Here is a 16,437-nt window from a genome sequence, read left to right on the forward strand (position 1 = left end):
GAAGCTGCCATGGCTTATACATTGTTAGCAGTGACCCAGCCACGAAGGGTCAGAACAGCCTGAGTATATGTGCAGGATGTAGTCAGCCAGCCAAGTAGATATTGAACGTTTGGTGATGGGTACCCCCAATCTGTTAGGGTCGAAGGATACAAAAAGCTGGGAAGATTTCCTATGAGGTTTTGTATACTCCAAATAATATGCTAGAGCACGCTTGCAGTCTAAGGTATGCTGCACTACTTCTCCAGGATGAGAATGTGGCTTAGGGAAGAAGACAGGAAGTACATGGACTGATTGAGGTGGAATTCCAATACCGCTTTAGGGAGGAATTTGGGGTGGGTACGGAGTACAACTCTGTCGTGGTAGAACCTGGTGTAATGTGAGTCTGCCACAAGGGGTTCAAGTTCACTTATTCTTCTAGCAGAAGTAAAAGCTATTAAGAACACTACCCTATATGGGAGGAACTTCAAAGAACAAGAATGAAGTGGTTCAAAAGGAAGTTTCATGAGAGCTGTGAGGATGACAATGAGATCTCAAACCACAGGTGGAGGTCTGATAGTTGGCTTGGTATGAAATAAACATTTCATGAATCCTACTATTAAGGGATGAATAGAAACTGGCTTACTATCAACCTTGAAATAAAACAAGCTAATGGCACTCAAGTGTACTCAGTTTTGAGGCCAGTATCTGAAAAACGGAGGAGCTACTCCAAAAGGGTAATCAGATAGCTCCTAGCAAGATTGATGCTCTGGCTGCATACCAGAGGGAAAATCTTTTCCACTTGAAATAGTAACATTTCCATGTAGGTGGTTTCCTAGAGACCCAGTCAGGAAGATCTAAGGAACATTAAGTCTATGTTGTCAGGAACCAAGTCATCAGGGTGAGAGAGTGAGGGTCTGGATGGAGAAGAGACTCTCATTCTGTATTATTAGGGTTGGAAAAGGACCTAACCTCAATGTTTCTTTGGATGTGGCCAATAGGGCACAAGTAGAATCCTGGTCCCTTGGTCTCAATGCAGTTTGAGAAGAGTTTTCCCTATGAGAGGTAGTTGGAGAAGGCATATAGGTCTGTTCCTCAATGGAACAAGATAGCATCAGAGGCTGCATAGTTGAGAGCATATATCCTGGAACTAAAGCAGGGAAAACTTGTTCTGGGGAGAAGCGAACAATATCTATCGCCGGGATCCCCCACTGCTAGAATTTTCAATGAACTACAAAGATGGTGCGAGACCATTCGTGAGGCTGACAGACTCTGCTCAAATTTTCTTCTACAGCATTCTGTTTTCCAGCTAGATAAACAGCTCTTATAGAGGTGTTTCGAGAAGTTGCCCAAGTCCATATCTGGTTTGCTTGATGACAGAGGTTGGAATGCCCTCCCGAGGGAGGTGGTGGAGATGAAAACGGTAACGGAATTCAAAAATGCATAGGATAAACATAAAGGAATCCTGTTCAGAAGAAATTGATCCTCAGAAGCTTAGCAGAGATTGGGTGGCAGCACTGGTGGTTAGGAGGCGGGGCTAGTGCTGGGCAGACTTCTACGGTCTGTGCCCTGAAAATGGTATACAAATCAAGGTCAGGTATATAAAGTAGCACATATGAGTTTATCTTGTTGGGCAGACTGGATGGACCATACAGGTCTTTTTTTGCCGTCACCTACTATGTTACTATGTAAGAATTTGTTCTTCCTTGTTTGTTCAGGTAATACATTGCAACCTGGTTGACTGTGCAATCTAGCATTACCTGATCGAGGATGCAGTATTGGAAGGTTTTGAGGGTGTTCCAGATCTCTCACAATTCCAGGTGGTGGATATGAAATTGTTTTATTTAATTTTCAGCATTTGATATACTGCAAGTGATCCATGAGGTGACTATGCGGTTTACAGTTTCTATTACAGGTACCTTTTACTGTCCCTAATGGACTCACAATCTAGGTTATATATTGTACCTGGGGGAATGGAGGACTAAGTGACTTGCCCAGGGTCACACGGAGCTGTAAAGGGAATTGAACCTAGTTCCCCAGGATTTCAACCCACAGGCAGAAGTGGGGAGCAACCCTGTGTGTGGAGACCATTGAAGTGAGCACCCCAACCTACTATGGAGGCATCTGTGGTGAGGACCCCCGTGATACAGAGGGGACTGAAACGGTGGTTGAGATTCTGGGACACCATCCACCACTGTAGAGAGTGGTGCAGCTGTGGAGTGAGCTGAATATGGGCCAAGAGTAATCCCATGGCTTGGGACCACTGAAAGGAGAGTGCCACTGAGGAATTTGGAAATTCAGTCGAGCCAATAGTGTTACTGAGCATCTGACGAGAAGATACTTGGGTAGATTTGAACACCTGAGCAGAGAGATGCAGTATGTTTCTCAGTTGAGGAAGGAAGGCTTGCCCCTAAGGTCTGAACCGGTTGAAGATGTGATTTGGGGCAACTGATCACAAACCCGAGTCCTAGGAGCCTTATGGCGGATAGAATGGCGGTGTGTGCCGACTGCTGGGAGGCTGCCTTGATTAACCAGTCATCTAGGTAGGGGAAGACGTGTATGCTCCACCTACAAAGTGTTGCAGCTACTACTATCAGGCACTTCATAAAGACCAAGCTGAAGCCATGTCAAATGATTAAGACCTTATATTCACAGTGCAGATTTCCACAGCAGAACCAGAAGACCTTTCTGTGCACAGGGAGAATAGGTTATGTATGTGTATGCCTCCCTGAGATCCAGAGAGCAAAGCCAGTTGTTGAGTTGTATCATGGGAAGTAGCGACCCTAGGGAAACCATGCAGAATTTTTGAGTAAAAACTTGTTCAAGTCTTGCAGACTGAGAATTGGTCATATTCACCCCCGTCTTTTTTGGTATGAGAAAGTATCTAGAGTAGAACCCTCAACCCCCTGTCTGGCAGAAGAACTGGTTCTACTGCATTCTGCCAGAGGAGAGCCAAGAGCTCCTCTTGAAGTAGTGCATCTGTAGGGAGTTGAAATGAGACACTTGGCAGATAGTCAGGAGGTGTTTTTCCCAATGCAAAGCGTAACTGTGCATATAGCAGGTGGCGATGAGAGGCCACCTCTGATGAAAGAGGATGAGTTGTCCACTCACCGGTGGGTCACTTGGCATGGACAACTGTACGGTGGCAATGCTCTCTAGGAAGGAGTCAAAAATTGGGCTGTTCTTTAGACTGAGGAGTCTGAGATTTGACCTCACTGCTGCCTCGGATGTGAACATTGGGGCATAGTCTATTGAGATGGAGGAAGAGGAGTAGGAGTGTAACGACGCTTAGACATATAGTAATTGGAGCATCAAAATCCTCCTGCATATCTTGTAGAAGAGGTAACAGAAGTCTGTGGCCTGGAGAGAGTTTTTATAGTATCGGTTTGTTTTTAATTAGGTCAGCCATTTCTTTGACTGTCACCAAACAAATTATCTCCATAACAAGGGACATTGGTTAGACAGTCCTGGACAGCAGATTCGAGGTTGGAAACTCTGAACCAGGAAAGATGCCACATTGCTATTCCTAAGGTGGAAATGCGTGAAGAGAGAAAGGCATCAAAGGCTTGCCTTGCCAGATATTTACGACAAGCCAGAAATTTCCTGTGAAGCTTATGGTATTCAGCCTTCTTAGGAGGAAGGAATTCTGCAAAGGAGAGAGTACTCTGTATTAGAGATTTTAAGTAAATCGTGGAATAAAGTTGATAATCTAATACGTCTGAGTAAACAAAATCCTAAGAAGATAGTGGAGGCACTGGTAGTCACTACACTACTGCATGCACTACTAGTTGACCTGCCTGATACATTCCAAATTTACAAAACTCACTGCAGCAAGGATGATCATGGGTTGAAGTTTTAGGAACAAGGTTTCCAGTCCATGTGAAGCTAAACTGCCTATAGTTTTGGGCACAGTTCAATATTTTATTTATTTTTAAGCTATAGGTGGCATGGATGTAGTTTATTTAAAGAGAATGCTTAAGCCAGGAAGAGTGGGTAATCAAAAGATGCTTTGTTACACTACAATTATAGAATAGTTAATTGCTTGTAGGCTGAACTTCAAGTGGCAGTCTTATTTAAAAAAACAACTTTCTATTTCAAGAAAGATCTGACGTGGTTATGGCTGGTGTAAGTTAAGAACTAGCAGTTTTTATTTGATGTTTTGTTGGCTACAATTGCTCTCTTTTTTTGGCCTGTATACAATAAATAAATTGTGTTGGTGTTTACTTTTTGGTTGAAGTTTGTATTGTTTCATATAACTTTTTGTTAATTACTTTAACTTGCCTAGAACTCTTGTGAACTGGGGAGATAAAATTTTAACTAAAGTTCACTAAAACAAAACACACAACGTTTTGCATAGGGAAAACAAGCTCATGGCTAAGTTATGTAAGATTTACTAAAGACAGAAGGTTTTAAGACCATCAAACGTTTTCTGTATTTTTTTTTTAAACACAGATGAGATCTCCACTGTACTAGAGGTTATATGAAGCTTTTTTGTTCCCAGTTCCAACAGGTCAATTACAAAAAGTAGGATTCTGATTGATAAAGAACCCCTTTTATAGAAGCATCATAAGATTTGTGTCATTGCTATTTCAAAGGCTGAATAATCAACAAAAGAAAAAGTAACATTGTTTCAGAAGTGAAAATTTTGAATGTACATGCAATTATGATTCAAAATGCAAAGTAAATATGATGGTGCAGTCAATTATGCAAGAAGTAGCTTCAGTTGAATCATGTACCCCTAGAAGGGCACTAAACATCCGCACAGAACAGATCAGGAAGGATTTATAAACCTTTGTCAGTGTATAGTAGCTGCCTACCTGCAGGATCTAGTGAAAAGCCAGGTCAACACTTTCCTGTTGAATTTAACAGTAAAATGAGTTGGAAAACACAACACACACACAAAAAAAAACCTCAAACAAAAGCAAAACCCCACCCACTCCCTCCACAATAGACATATACAAACCGCTGGGTGATCTTTGCCTAGAGTCTTCTCACGGATTGCTAAGGCATCATTCAAGAGGTTTGCTGCATCTTTGTATTTGTTCTGGTCCCTAAATTAGAGAGCCATGATTAGTAAACACTGAAAAATAGAATGCTATATAAAAGAGCACAGTGTCCCATGTTAGTCCAGTTTAAAGGTAAATAATACAAGAAAGGAAAATAAGGTGCCCTTTTGTACTGGACTAACAATACATTTTTTGACAAGCTTTCAAAAGGTACAGACTTCTTCAGGTTGGCTAAGAAAAAAATATATAATTATCACAACACATAGTGAAACATGAAAAGAATTCCTGGAGGAAACGTAGGGGTGGGGGTAGGGAGGAGCAACAGAGTACATATTTCTCCCCATCACACCCCTACCTTTCCCCGTTTCACTATATATATTTTGTTACTATCTTTTGCTCATATCTGACCTGGACAAGGCAGCGCTGCCTTCCAAAGCTTGTCATAAAATGTTATTGTAATCCGTTGGGTTGGTCGTGAGCCCTTGGGCCCTGGCCGAGGCCAGCGGGGCGCCGACCCAGGCCAAGGGGAGACCGACCCACCACCACACACCCCAGCTACACAATACCCCTAAGCTACCCCTCCCCGCAGTCGCTCAGGAAGAAGGGAAATAGGCAAACAGGCGGGCCTTGCGGCCGAACCGGAACCCACGCACACAGAGCCACTCGTGCGGGCTTCACGGACGAACAGGAACCCAGACACACGGAGGGGGTGAAAGAACCCAGAGGGCCCCCCCGGGACCCCTAAATGTCAGATATGTGGTGAACACCAGCGATAGAGCAGAGGGAGAAACAAAAGAACCATAGCGGGCCACGCCCACCCCGGGGACTAGCGCAGGGCAGGGGAACTAACACAGCAACCCCCAAAAGGGTTAGGAAGCCCCAGTCAGAAGCCAGAGGAACCAGACACAAAAGGAAGCCAAAAAGCCTTTGCCCCAAACCCACAGCAGAGGCAACCAGAACACAAACGGTTAAGCTTGTAGAGCCAGCAGGCACACCAGAGAGAGAGCTCCCTAAATCAACAAACAGAGAGAATGCTTCCCCAAGGGGAAGCAGGGCCGATAGAACAAACACACTGTCAGAGGCAGGGACACAAAACACACAGTACACAAAGGGTTAAACTCACTGAGCCAGCAGGCCGGGACACTGGGAAGAGAAATCCTTAAACAAACAACCAGAGAGGAGGCTCTCAGACACCCAGCCTAGCTGAGACAAAAGCTGAACAAAGCCCAGCCCTCACTGAGGAACAAGCAGCTGGCTTCCCACAGAGAGCAGCAGCCAGGGAAGGGAAGCCCAGCTGGAGACAAGAGAACGAATTAAACACATACACCCTGCCCCCAGCTAACACAAACAAAGGGAAAGGAAAGAAATCCCTGAACAGGGAACTCAGATCAAAGTCAGAGCACAGAGCACGTTCTGACCAAGAGCTGCGGCTTTCAAGTCACCACAAGAGTGTGAGTAACGCCAAAGCAAGGCTGGGAGTAACACGCAGGCTTAAGTAGACTCACAGACGTCAGCACAAACCCTGGCACCCAATCAGAAGAGACGTCCCCCCTCTCTCCCTGCCAAGCCGGCAGAATCATAACAGTTATTGAGTCCAATAAAGGGAGATAGCACCTTATTTTCCTCATGTTATACTTTATTTACTACACAGCAACATTATTTGAGATTTCACTAGAAATCTCACATAGTTGAAATTTCACTAGTCAATTTTATGAGCAAAAATTGAGAGAGAAATTGTTCTTCCAATATGCAAAGGCAAAGAAAACTCTGAGTTAAAACACACAGGCATTCCAAAAACACATCAGCAACATTTAATATCAATTATGTTCAGTTCCAATCATGAGCACCTAAGCATCCTTTCTGAAATATTATCACATTTCAAAATCTTATATTCAAGATGCACACCAATACATATTTATGAGGATCTGAAATACAAAGACTGGTTGCAATTGTCCCTCTGGCTGTATGATTTTGCAACAAAACTGTCCATGCCACAAGGCTGAAGGATCAGCAACACAAAAGGCAATCACTTTCATTTTCTAAAATTTACACAAATATTGAGACACCATAGCCTTAACTTTCAATGTGGTTTTAAAAGCCCCATTGCTGCTAAAGCGTGCTAGTAAGTTTCCATAACTTACAAACAGAGAAAAATGAAGGCATATAAAGACCATATGGCCTATATATATATACTCTGCTCATCCATGCCATCTACTATCCCTTCCTCTCCCTTAGAAATCCTATGTACTTGTCCTAAGCTTTCTTGAATTCAGATACAGTCTTCTCCTCCACCATCTGCACTTGGAGGCTGTTCCATGAATTCACTACCCTTTCCTTAAAGGAGTATTTCCTTAGGTTAGTCAAAGTGAAACGGGACAGGTTCAGGAGTAACCTAAGGAAAAAGTTCTTTAAGGAAAGGGTAGTGAACTCATGTAACAGCCTCCCAGTGGAAGCTAGACATGTGCCAGATCAGCACAACTGTAGAGTCAGTCGGTCCGACACCAAATCATTCCTGAGGGAATGCTTCAAATTATTGTTCAATTAGCTCAATGTCTTGATGTATTCCACCTTGTGGCTAGACTAACTCTACAGCTGTGCTTATCTTGCATCTGTCCAGCCAGTTGGTAGAGGTAGTCCTTTTTTTTTTTTTAAGTCCTTTACAGAATGAACAGTGTGTTTGGGGGGGGGGGGGGGGGGGGGGGGGGGAATTAGCCACTGTGCGGTACATTCCTGGTTTGGCAGAAAATATCAGTGGATTTGGGGTTACATTAATTCAAGGAGGGGCTTACCAACTGGATAAGCTCAGTGGGGGTGCATTAAGAATAGGGTTTTAGTGGTGCAATCAGTTATTAATTGCAATCAAATGCTTCCTATAATCTTGAATCTGTCTTTCACATCACTTCACATCACTGTTGAGGCAATCTAGACACATTCACAGGTTTTCATGTATGAACTGCTCCAGAATCTCTACTGGCTTCATCTCAGTACTTTGGCTACACCAATCCAAAAACCTTTAATTTTGTTTCTTCTTAGTCATTCTGATGAAGACTGTTTTGTTTTCTGGATCATTGCCTTGCTGCATAACCAAATTATGCTTCAGCTCACGGACAGATGAGTGGGCATACTCTTTATGAATTTTCTAGTACAGTGCAAATTCAGTTCCTTCACTAATGGCAAATTTTCCAGGTCCTGAGGCAGCAAAACATCCTCACACCATCACACTACAACCACCATGTTTGACTCACAGAACGTTATCTCAAAAGGCCTGGATAGGTGTGTTTCGCAAATGTGAGACAAGAACTGATACTACTCTTGGACAGCAGCAGATTCTGCCTCGCTATTCTCCCATTAATCTCATTTTTGTCCAGGCTCTCTCTTAAAATGGAGTCATGAACCGATGCTAGAGAGGCCTGCAAGCTCATTGGATGATATTCTGGATGTTTTGCGACTTCCCAGAGGAGTTGTCATTGCACCCTTGGAATAATTTTGGCAAGCCGGTCACCCCTGAGAAGATTCACCATTGCTCCAAGTCTTCTCGATTTGGAAATAATGGCTCTGACTGTGGTTCAGTGGAGTCCCATAGATATAGAAATGGCTTTGTAACCCTTTGTGACGGAACAATATGTTTTAAACCTGTAAAAAAATTGCCTTTATTAACTCTTGAAGTGCATTTCTCTTGTTTGGCCAGCAGGTGGTGCATGTTTTATGTTAAACAGAAAACTGCATGCCCTCTTTTAGTTTCATAGTGAAGAAGTGAATTCTCAGTACTGTGAGCAGTATACTTTTAAAACTTGTTGACTGGGCTCTGATTGGCTTGGAGTTTGAAATTACCCAGCAGTTGTTGCATCAGTCTTAGCCCGGGAGAAAAGAGAGAAATCTCTTTGCTGAAGCTCTGTGAATTATATGTCCTGATCTCCCCAGGTACTTTTTTTTTTAGGAAGTAACAAATGTTTAGTTAGTGTTATAACTGATCGATATTTCAGTTACCTGTTATTGTTTGCTGATTGCACATTTTTGTTCATTGTTGTTCACTGTTCAATGTTTAAGACAATAAATAATTGTTTATTGCCTCTGCCTGTCTGGACTGATAAAGAATCCTGGTGGTTTGTGTATGGGGTCTGAGAGTGTTTTCTGGGATGGGTCTGTGAATGCTTTCTGGGAACTGTGGGACCACTGGGAGCGTGGCCCTAGTAACCTAGAAATCACTGGAGATAATTTGAGAGTAGGAGACTTGCCCAGAGGTGGTTGTGACCCAGTCGGTGGGAGGAGGGTGCTAGTGTAGAGCACAAGCGGCAGGTGCAGGCGGACCTGAGCTGTGTTGGGGACATACCCTCTTTCATGACACCCTTCCAGACTGAGAGGAGTAGTGGCCTAATGGTTAGTGGGTTTCGGAACTGGGTTCAATTCCCACTGCTGCCTAATGGTTGGAGCAGTGGGTTGAGATCCTGGGGAACTGGGTTCGATTGTGAGGGACAGGAATGTACCTGCAAAGTAATATAATATAATGTGAACTGCTTTGACTATCTACAGAAAGGCAGTAAAATCAAGTGTGGAACAAATATTTCTCATCATTTCTGAAATTTCCTTTGACCATGGCACAGCATTCTTGTAGAAACTTTGTGGTGACTACTTCACTTTCATGGTAAGATTCAATATTTAGTGAGGTTTACATTCAACAGGGCTGGCTGCATTCAAGTCTGCCTGTGTTCAATCAGCTAAATCTAATTATCAATTAGATGTGGTCAACTGGTTGGTTGAGTACCTAAGGGAGAAGTTACTTGGGCGATATATATGTTTACTCATGTCCTCTTGGCTAACATTAAATTTTGTTTAAAACATCAGAAGCTATTCAGTGAGACATACGCAACAGGGGAAATCAGGATGGGGAGGGGGAGAGAACTCGCACATCACTCTATAACACAATGGATTATAGAAAACATCTTACTTGGAGGCAGCGCTTACCATAAAGTGGTCACAATCACAGTAAAACAAGGAGCCACCTCCAGACTTCTTCCATTCATTTTACATTGCATTGTGAAAGTTAACTTTAGCAAATGTTCAGTTTACTACTACTACTAATCATTTCTATAGAACAACTAGACGTATGCAGCGCTGTACACTTGAACATGAGACAGTCCTTGCTCGACAGAGCTTACAATCTAATTAGGACAGACAAACAGGACAAATAAGAGATAAGGGAATATTAAAGTGAGGATGATAAAATAAGGGTTCTGAACAAGTGAATAAGGGTTAAGAGTTAAATGCAGCATCAAAAAGGTGGGCTTTTAGCTTAGATTTGAAGACAGCCAGAGATGGGGCTTGACGTACTGGCTCAGGAAGTCTATTCCAGGCATATGGTGCAGCAAGATAAAAGGAACGGAGTCTGGAGTTAGCAGTGGAGGACAAGGGTGCAGATAAGAGAGATTTACCCAGTGAACAGAGTTCCCGGGGAGGAGTGTAGGGAGAGATGAGAGTGGAGAGGTACTGAGGAGCTGCAGAGTGAATGCACTTATAAGTCAATAATGTTTACTTGTCAGGCACAATTTTGAGAAATGTAAGCATTTTGCTCCATTATTGCTAAAATCCTGAGTTCAAAGACCAATATTAAGAGAAGCAGCTTATAGGAACCTCAAAATACTAACCTGTACACCAATGCAAGTATGTTGAGCATTGTGGCAACATCAGGGTGATCATGGCCAGAGTTTTTCTCCAGATCTTCCAAAGCCTGTTTGCAAAGGGGTACGGCCACCTCATATCGCCCTTGGGATGCATACTGAATAACCAGGTTATGAAGGGTGCGAAGCCTGGCTGGGATTTCATAGCCCCCTTGCTGGGCAGCTGCTGCAGCACTACTGTGCTGCTGTTGTACTGCAAAAGGAACAAAGGAGACGTTCAAGAAGAGAACAAAAACTAATCCAAAAATACATATTTACCAAGAAAAGGCAAAGATAACATTCAAACAGAATTATATAAGGTGACACCTTTTTATTGGACTAGATGCATACATTTCTTAACTAGCTCTCAGGAGCCACCAGTTCAGGTATAAACAAAATAAGCAGATCAAGGCAAACGATTAAGGAGGAGTGGCCTAGTGGTTAGGGTGGTGGACTTTGGTCCTGGGGAACTGAGGAACTGAGTTCGATTCCCGGCACAGGCAGCTCCTTGTGACTCTGGGCAAGTCACTTAACCCTCCATTGCCCGCTGCATTGAGCCTACCATGAGTGGGAAAGCACGGGGTACAAATGTAACAAAAATAAAAATAAAATAAGTTGTCTAAATACATGAATGATTACAATAATAAGGTGCGGGGGCATTTTATAAACCTGTCAACACACAAACACAAAGGTTACAAAGAAAAACTGTTTGATAGCAAAATTAAAGTCTCTGTTAAATCCTTTTGTCTTGCACAAGACTAGCCACACTAGGGCAGACCGATGGTCCATCTAGCACAGTATCCTGCTTCCAGCAGTGGAAAATTTAGGTCACAAGTACCTGGCAGAATCCAAATAGTTGCTACTAATCCCAAGGACAGCAGTGGCTTTCCCCATTCCTATCTCAATAGCTATGGACTTTTCCTCCAGGAACTTGTCCAAGTCTTTTTTTAAACCCAGATTTGTTTTAAAACTATTACCATGTTTTGAAGTATTTTGTCATTCTAACTTTAAATATATTTGGTCACTTCAACCTAAGACATCAGTACCAACACAAACAAAACAAAAAAAAACCCAAACAGATAACCCACTACTAGACATAACTCTGTCACCTTCTCCCACTGCTAATACATAAACCCACTCTTTCCCATTCAGATCATCAATGCAAAATAATCTATGATTCACTTGTCTGTTTAGGCAACTATCATCTTTTGTGCTCATCTCTGTTTTATGTTTAGAAGAAGTGCTTTCAAGTAGACTAATATGACAACCACACTACTTAACCCTGAAGAGTAAAAGGTCTAAAGGGAAAGGGGATAATTTTTCCGTATATTCACACAAGGACAAAATCAATTTTAATTCTTTGCTATAGCAATTATCCCTGAACTATTTGTTAAAAGCACACACTGCGTAATTCTCTGGAACCTCTTTCAACTCATATCTTTTCTTCATCTAAAATAGGGGATACAGTGATGGTATCAACAGAAAAAGTGCTCATTTTAACAAAAGAAAATCAACAGCTTTAAAACGTATCCATCAGAAGCTGCTGCTGCTACAATTCCATACTGTTCAATAATCTAAGCAGTTTCAGAAAATCATTTCCAGTTTACAGTACTTAACATTCAACTGGACTAACTGGCATTTACAAGTAACACCTGGAACCCAAGATCAATAACACCTTTTACATACTGACTTAAAATAAAGCAGTACCTGCCTACTTACCACCAGAAATTAGTCGGCAAAGAAAGCATGGACTTTGAAATCAAGGAGGAACTAGTCAGTACTAATTACTAGTAGGACCAAGGAAAGCATCCTTCTAGAAATCTTGTTATTATAGATCTATGGCGAAGAGATAATCCCACCACACGCAGTTATACATACTATTCCTCAGTACATCAGACATCCTCTAGAATAGATCTATGGTTGGCAGACCCTGCATGCCTGGGATGTGTAAAATCTCATCAGATTCTCCCCCGAACTTGGTCGGACCATTCTCCGGTAGTGTTACAGTTAAGGGGTCAATACACTACTGGGAGGGCCCGAACGTGGCGACTGGATGACACGTTACTAGCTAACCCAGTCAACTTAGTTAACGTGGAGCAGCATATTAAAGAGTACATTCAGTTCAATGACAATGGAGAAGTCTCCCCGATCACTCTATGGGAGGGTCTTAAAGCTGTAGTGAAAGGACACCTTATAGCCCTTAGATCACAAGTCTAGAGGCTGCGCTGTGCTAAGCAATTGGCAGAAATTGAAGAAGTACTGAAAAAAGATAACACAATATTTAGCATATTTAGTTGGGCAAACAATACAACTGTACCCAGTTGGAGTACTTTTGGATAACGCAGAAGCTATGGGAGTTTGGAGTAGGGGAGAGTGGCTTTTCATGAGTAGGAATGGGGAGGGCAGGAAGCACTATGGAAGAAATAATTTCACAACCTAATGATTATGAAAACAAGACGGCCAAAGTATCACCCAGGTGGAAAATTGTTTAAAAAAAAAAAAGCTCTTAAAAAATGGTTTGGCAGGACTATATCCAAGCCTTACCTCTAAGAGCACATAACCAATTAGGAATGGTATTTCAGTGAAAATGAGAGGCAGAGGAAACTCCAATCTAATACATGTGAAAAGAAGAGGTGAGAAGGGGAGGGCAGTTAAGGTGACTGACTGTTTAGACCTTTTTTAAGAGGTCTTAAGAGAACAGACCCCTCAGACAGAAATAAAAGGAAAATATTTAGCAAGCTAGGGAGAGGGAGAAGGGGGCTAAAAATATAAAAACAATGACAGTTAACACAGGTTTAAATGGTAATTGTTACAAGGACATTAATACGTTTATTTGTGAGCAGATGTGGCAGGAATGCACCCAGAACTGAATAGATAAGGGAAAAATAAATAAATAAAGGAGCGTCATCAGTAGCACGGGAACTTCCACACATGCTCAGAAAGACCTTCTAAGGTCTTTGAGCTCAAAGAGCTGGTTCATGTTGGCATTGCTGGATCTCATCATTCACTTGTGTGGCCGAGTCATCCTGTCTATGGAGAACAGACGTTACTAAATGCAGGCATACTGACATGAGAAAACAACTCTTCAATAACTTTAGAACAAAATACCAAAACCATTTGTAATAGAAAAACTTCCTAAACACAAAAACCTTCAAAATATCTAGTGTCATTAACTGCTCTTAAACTGTAAACATTTTTATAGAACAAAAAAAAATTCAGTGCAATAAATTTTCAATTTCTATTTTTCTCTAAAAATATTTAAATGTACTCTAGAGAGTTAGAGTTTAATGGTAGCATACAATCCAGTGAATCTCAAAAAAACAGAACTAAAAGAAGTCCATATGCCATTAAGATGGACATGGGAAAATCCATTCCTTATCTCTGTTTTACTGTTTTGGGAGCATGCCAGGTACTTTGGGCTTGATGGACCTTCGGTCTGTCCCAGTATGGCAACACGTATGATCTTAATCCCCAACAAACACTACAGTAAATAGCAGAAAACAAGCTATCCTTGACATCTCATTAATAAAAGGAGAAAAACCTGTTCTGGCCTTGAGTGCAGTCAAAGAAGAATCTCTTTCCAAATAACATAATGGCAGAGCATCACTGCATGTCTACTTACTTCCTTGGGCTTGATCATCCTCATCATTAGGGAAAAGGTCATCCAGAGGTTCTTTGGTGGAATCAGTGTCTTTATCGTCCTTAAAAACAATCAATCATATTATAAGAAAGGCACTCCATTTTTCCTACCCTATTTTATGTTTCCATTGTTTGATTCTTTATCCAGTATGGACTTGTGTTTCTTTTAAAATAACTTATGCAACTAAAGTAAAAAAAAAAAAAAAAAAAAAATGCATGTGCCAGCTAAAAGACCTTGCTCTGCTCTTGGACCAGACAGTCATGGCCATGATTAGCCCAGTTTGCTTTATGTACAAATTTCTTCCTTCCCTCTTCCAATAACATCCAGAATATTTCAAGATGCAGCACTATGCCCACTGCGTTCAATTATTTTAAACCCTTGGCATTCTAATACCCTACAATGTCACATATCAAGAATCAAACATTACTGTGGGTAAAGAAGAAATCCTTACTACCACAAAATGCCAAAGCAAATCTGGATCCCAGCCAAACACAAACATCTTACATGACAAAAGTATGTGACTCCAGACTTTGGAAATGATGAAGGATGGATGTTAATGAAGTCATGAAATAAAGCTATGGTGGCCTGACAACCAACATCGTTATGGAATGCACTGCCATGAGGAAGGAGCTTTGTAGCAGCTGCTTTAAGTTTCCTTAAAAACTGATAGACAAGCCTATCAGCAGCATTCTACACAAATGGGTGACCAAAGCTGTAGATCAATGGATCCTAAATCTGATCCTGGAGCCCCCCCCTAGACTGTCAGGTTTTCAGAATATTCACAATAAATATTCATTGTGGATATCCTGAAGACTGGCAGGGGGGACTCCAGGACCAGGTTTGGGAACCACTGCTGTAAGTTCACAAGCAAGCTCTAAGGTCTGAACGAACCTGGAAATCTATAAGTTCAGTAATGTGTTAAACCAAGGAGCAGGATTATTCAGCTACATCTGAAAAGGTACAAAGGAATGTTACTGCTACCTGACCACTGGAATTCTGTTTTGTTTGCCTTTCCTAAAATTCTGAAGTAACTAACTTGAAGAAAATATCTTTAAATAGTACACCTTCTTTTGAACACCCCAGACAAGTATATGAGACTCTAGACAGTGAAGCATTTGCCTTGACATTGCAGAAAGAAAAATGGAATTCAAGAAAAAAAATCCAGTCTTTCTAAAAACACTTCAAACAAAAGCTACATACTGATGGGGAAAGATCATCGTCGTATTTCTTTAACTGATTCATGAACTCCAGATGCTTCTTTTCTTCCTCTAGCTGAGCCACAGACTGTTCACTCCTCTGTAGTTTCTGCTGAGTATTGGCCAGCTCATCCCGCAGCCACTGGTTCTCTTGGCATAGTCGGCGTACCTGAGCACGCAATTTCTGCTTCTCAGATTCCACTGCATTTAAGTGGTTGGATAATGCCATCATTACCTACAATACCCAAGAAATATCAAGATTTAAGCAAATCCAACAAACAGGATATGCCAACACAAATTAGTCTGCAAACTGACGAAGCAGGCTGGAGTAAAGTGGAATTTAGATGTTAATCCATGCTTCCTACTACTGATAAAATTCTACATGAACAGTCCTTACTAGAAGACGAAGGACCATCAGTTCCTGTGTAACTTTGGGGGGAAAAAAAAAAGTTCCAAAGAAATGGTTGGCTTGCCCTGAATATTGCTTCTTTCTTTGTGAAGTTACTGATCACAAATTGCTTTTGTGAGATGCTGCACTAGTGTACCTCTGAAAGGGAGGGGGGGGGAGGTACAATGACCTAGAAACTGCATTATCACAATCAGGAATTCAGGCACAACATGAGATTTAGAATTCCAAGTCTTGGCTGAAAAGTTTTATCCTAGAAAAGGTTAGGTTACCTTTATTTGGAGCTAAAAGTCTGTATCCCATTCTGATATTTATTTGGATTTAATTACCACCTTTTTGAAATAATTCACTCAAGGTGGTGTAAGGTGGTGTACAGTATGCTATCTGAATTAGATTGTAATTTTTGATTATAATCAGAAAACCAAAGCATGGTTATAACTAGCAAGATCATGTACTGGTGATTCACTAGTCACTGGCACCTCTACCTTTGAAAGGTGAATTATCACAAAAACGCTATTTTACAAACCTTGTGCTATTTTATTCTTTTTGCTGCTTTATT

At 41.6% G+C, this 16,437-nt stretch overlaps 1 protein-coding gene across 6 annotated transcripts in view; it reads right to left on the reverse strand.

The window, feature by feature from the left end:
* Positions 1–16,437, reverse strand: part of KLC1 (kinesin light chain 1) — a 144,979-nt gene that overhangs the window by 68,595 nt on the left and 59,947 nt on the right. For all 6 annotated transcript variants that reach the window (XM_030215564.1, XM_030215566.1, XM_030215567.1 and 3 more), the window contains exons 3-6: positions 15,477–15,707; positions 14,259–14,337; positions 10,625–10,850; positions 4,940–5,027 (exon numbers count right to left, since the gene is read on the reverse strand). In XM_030215564.1, coding sequence (XP_030071424.1) covers positions 4,940–5,027; positions 10,625–10,850; positions 14,259–14,337; positions 15,477–15,707 — 624 coding nt within the window. The remainder of the gene's footprint in view (positions 1–4,939; positions 5,028–10,624; positions 10,851–14,258; positions 14,338–15,476; positions 15,708–16,437) is intronic.

The sequence above is a fragment of the Microcaecilia unicolor genome, chromosome 9 (genome assembly GCF_901765095.1).
Source record: "Microcaecilia unicolor chromosome 9, aMicUni1.1, whole genome shotgun sequence".
Lineage (NCBI taxonomy): Eukaryota > Metazoa > Chordata > Amphibia > Gymnophiona > Siphonopidae > Microcaecilia > Microcaecilia unicolor.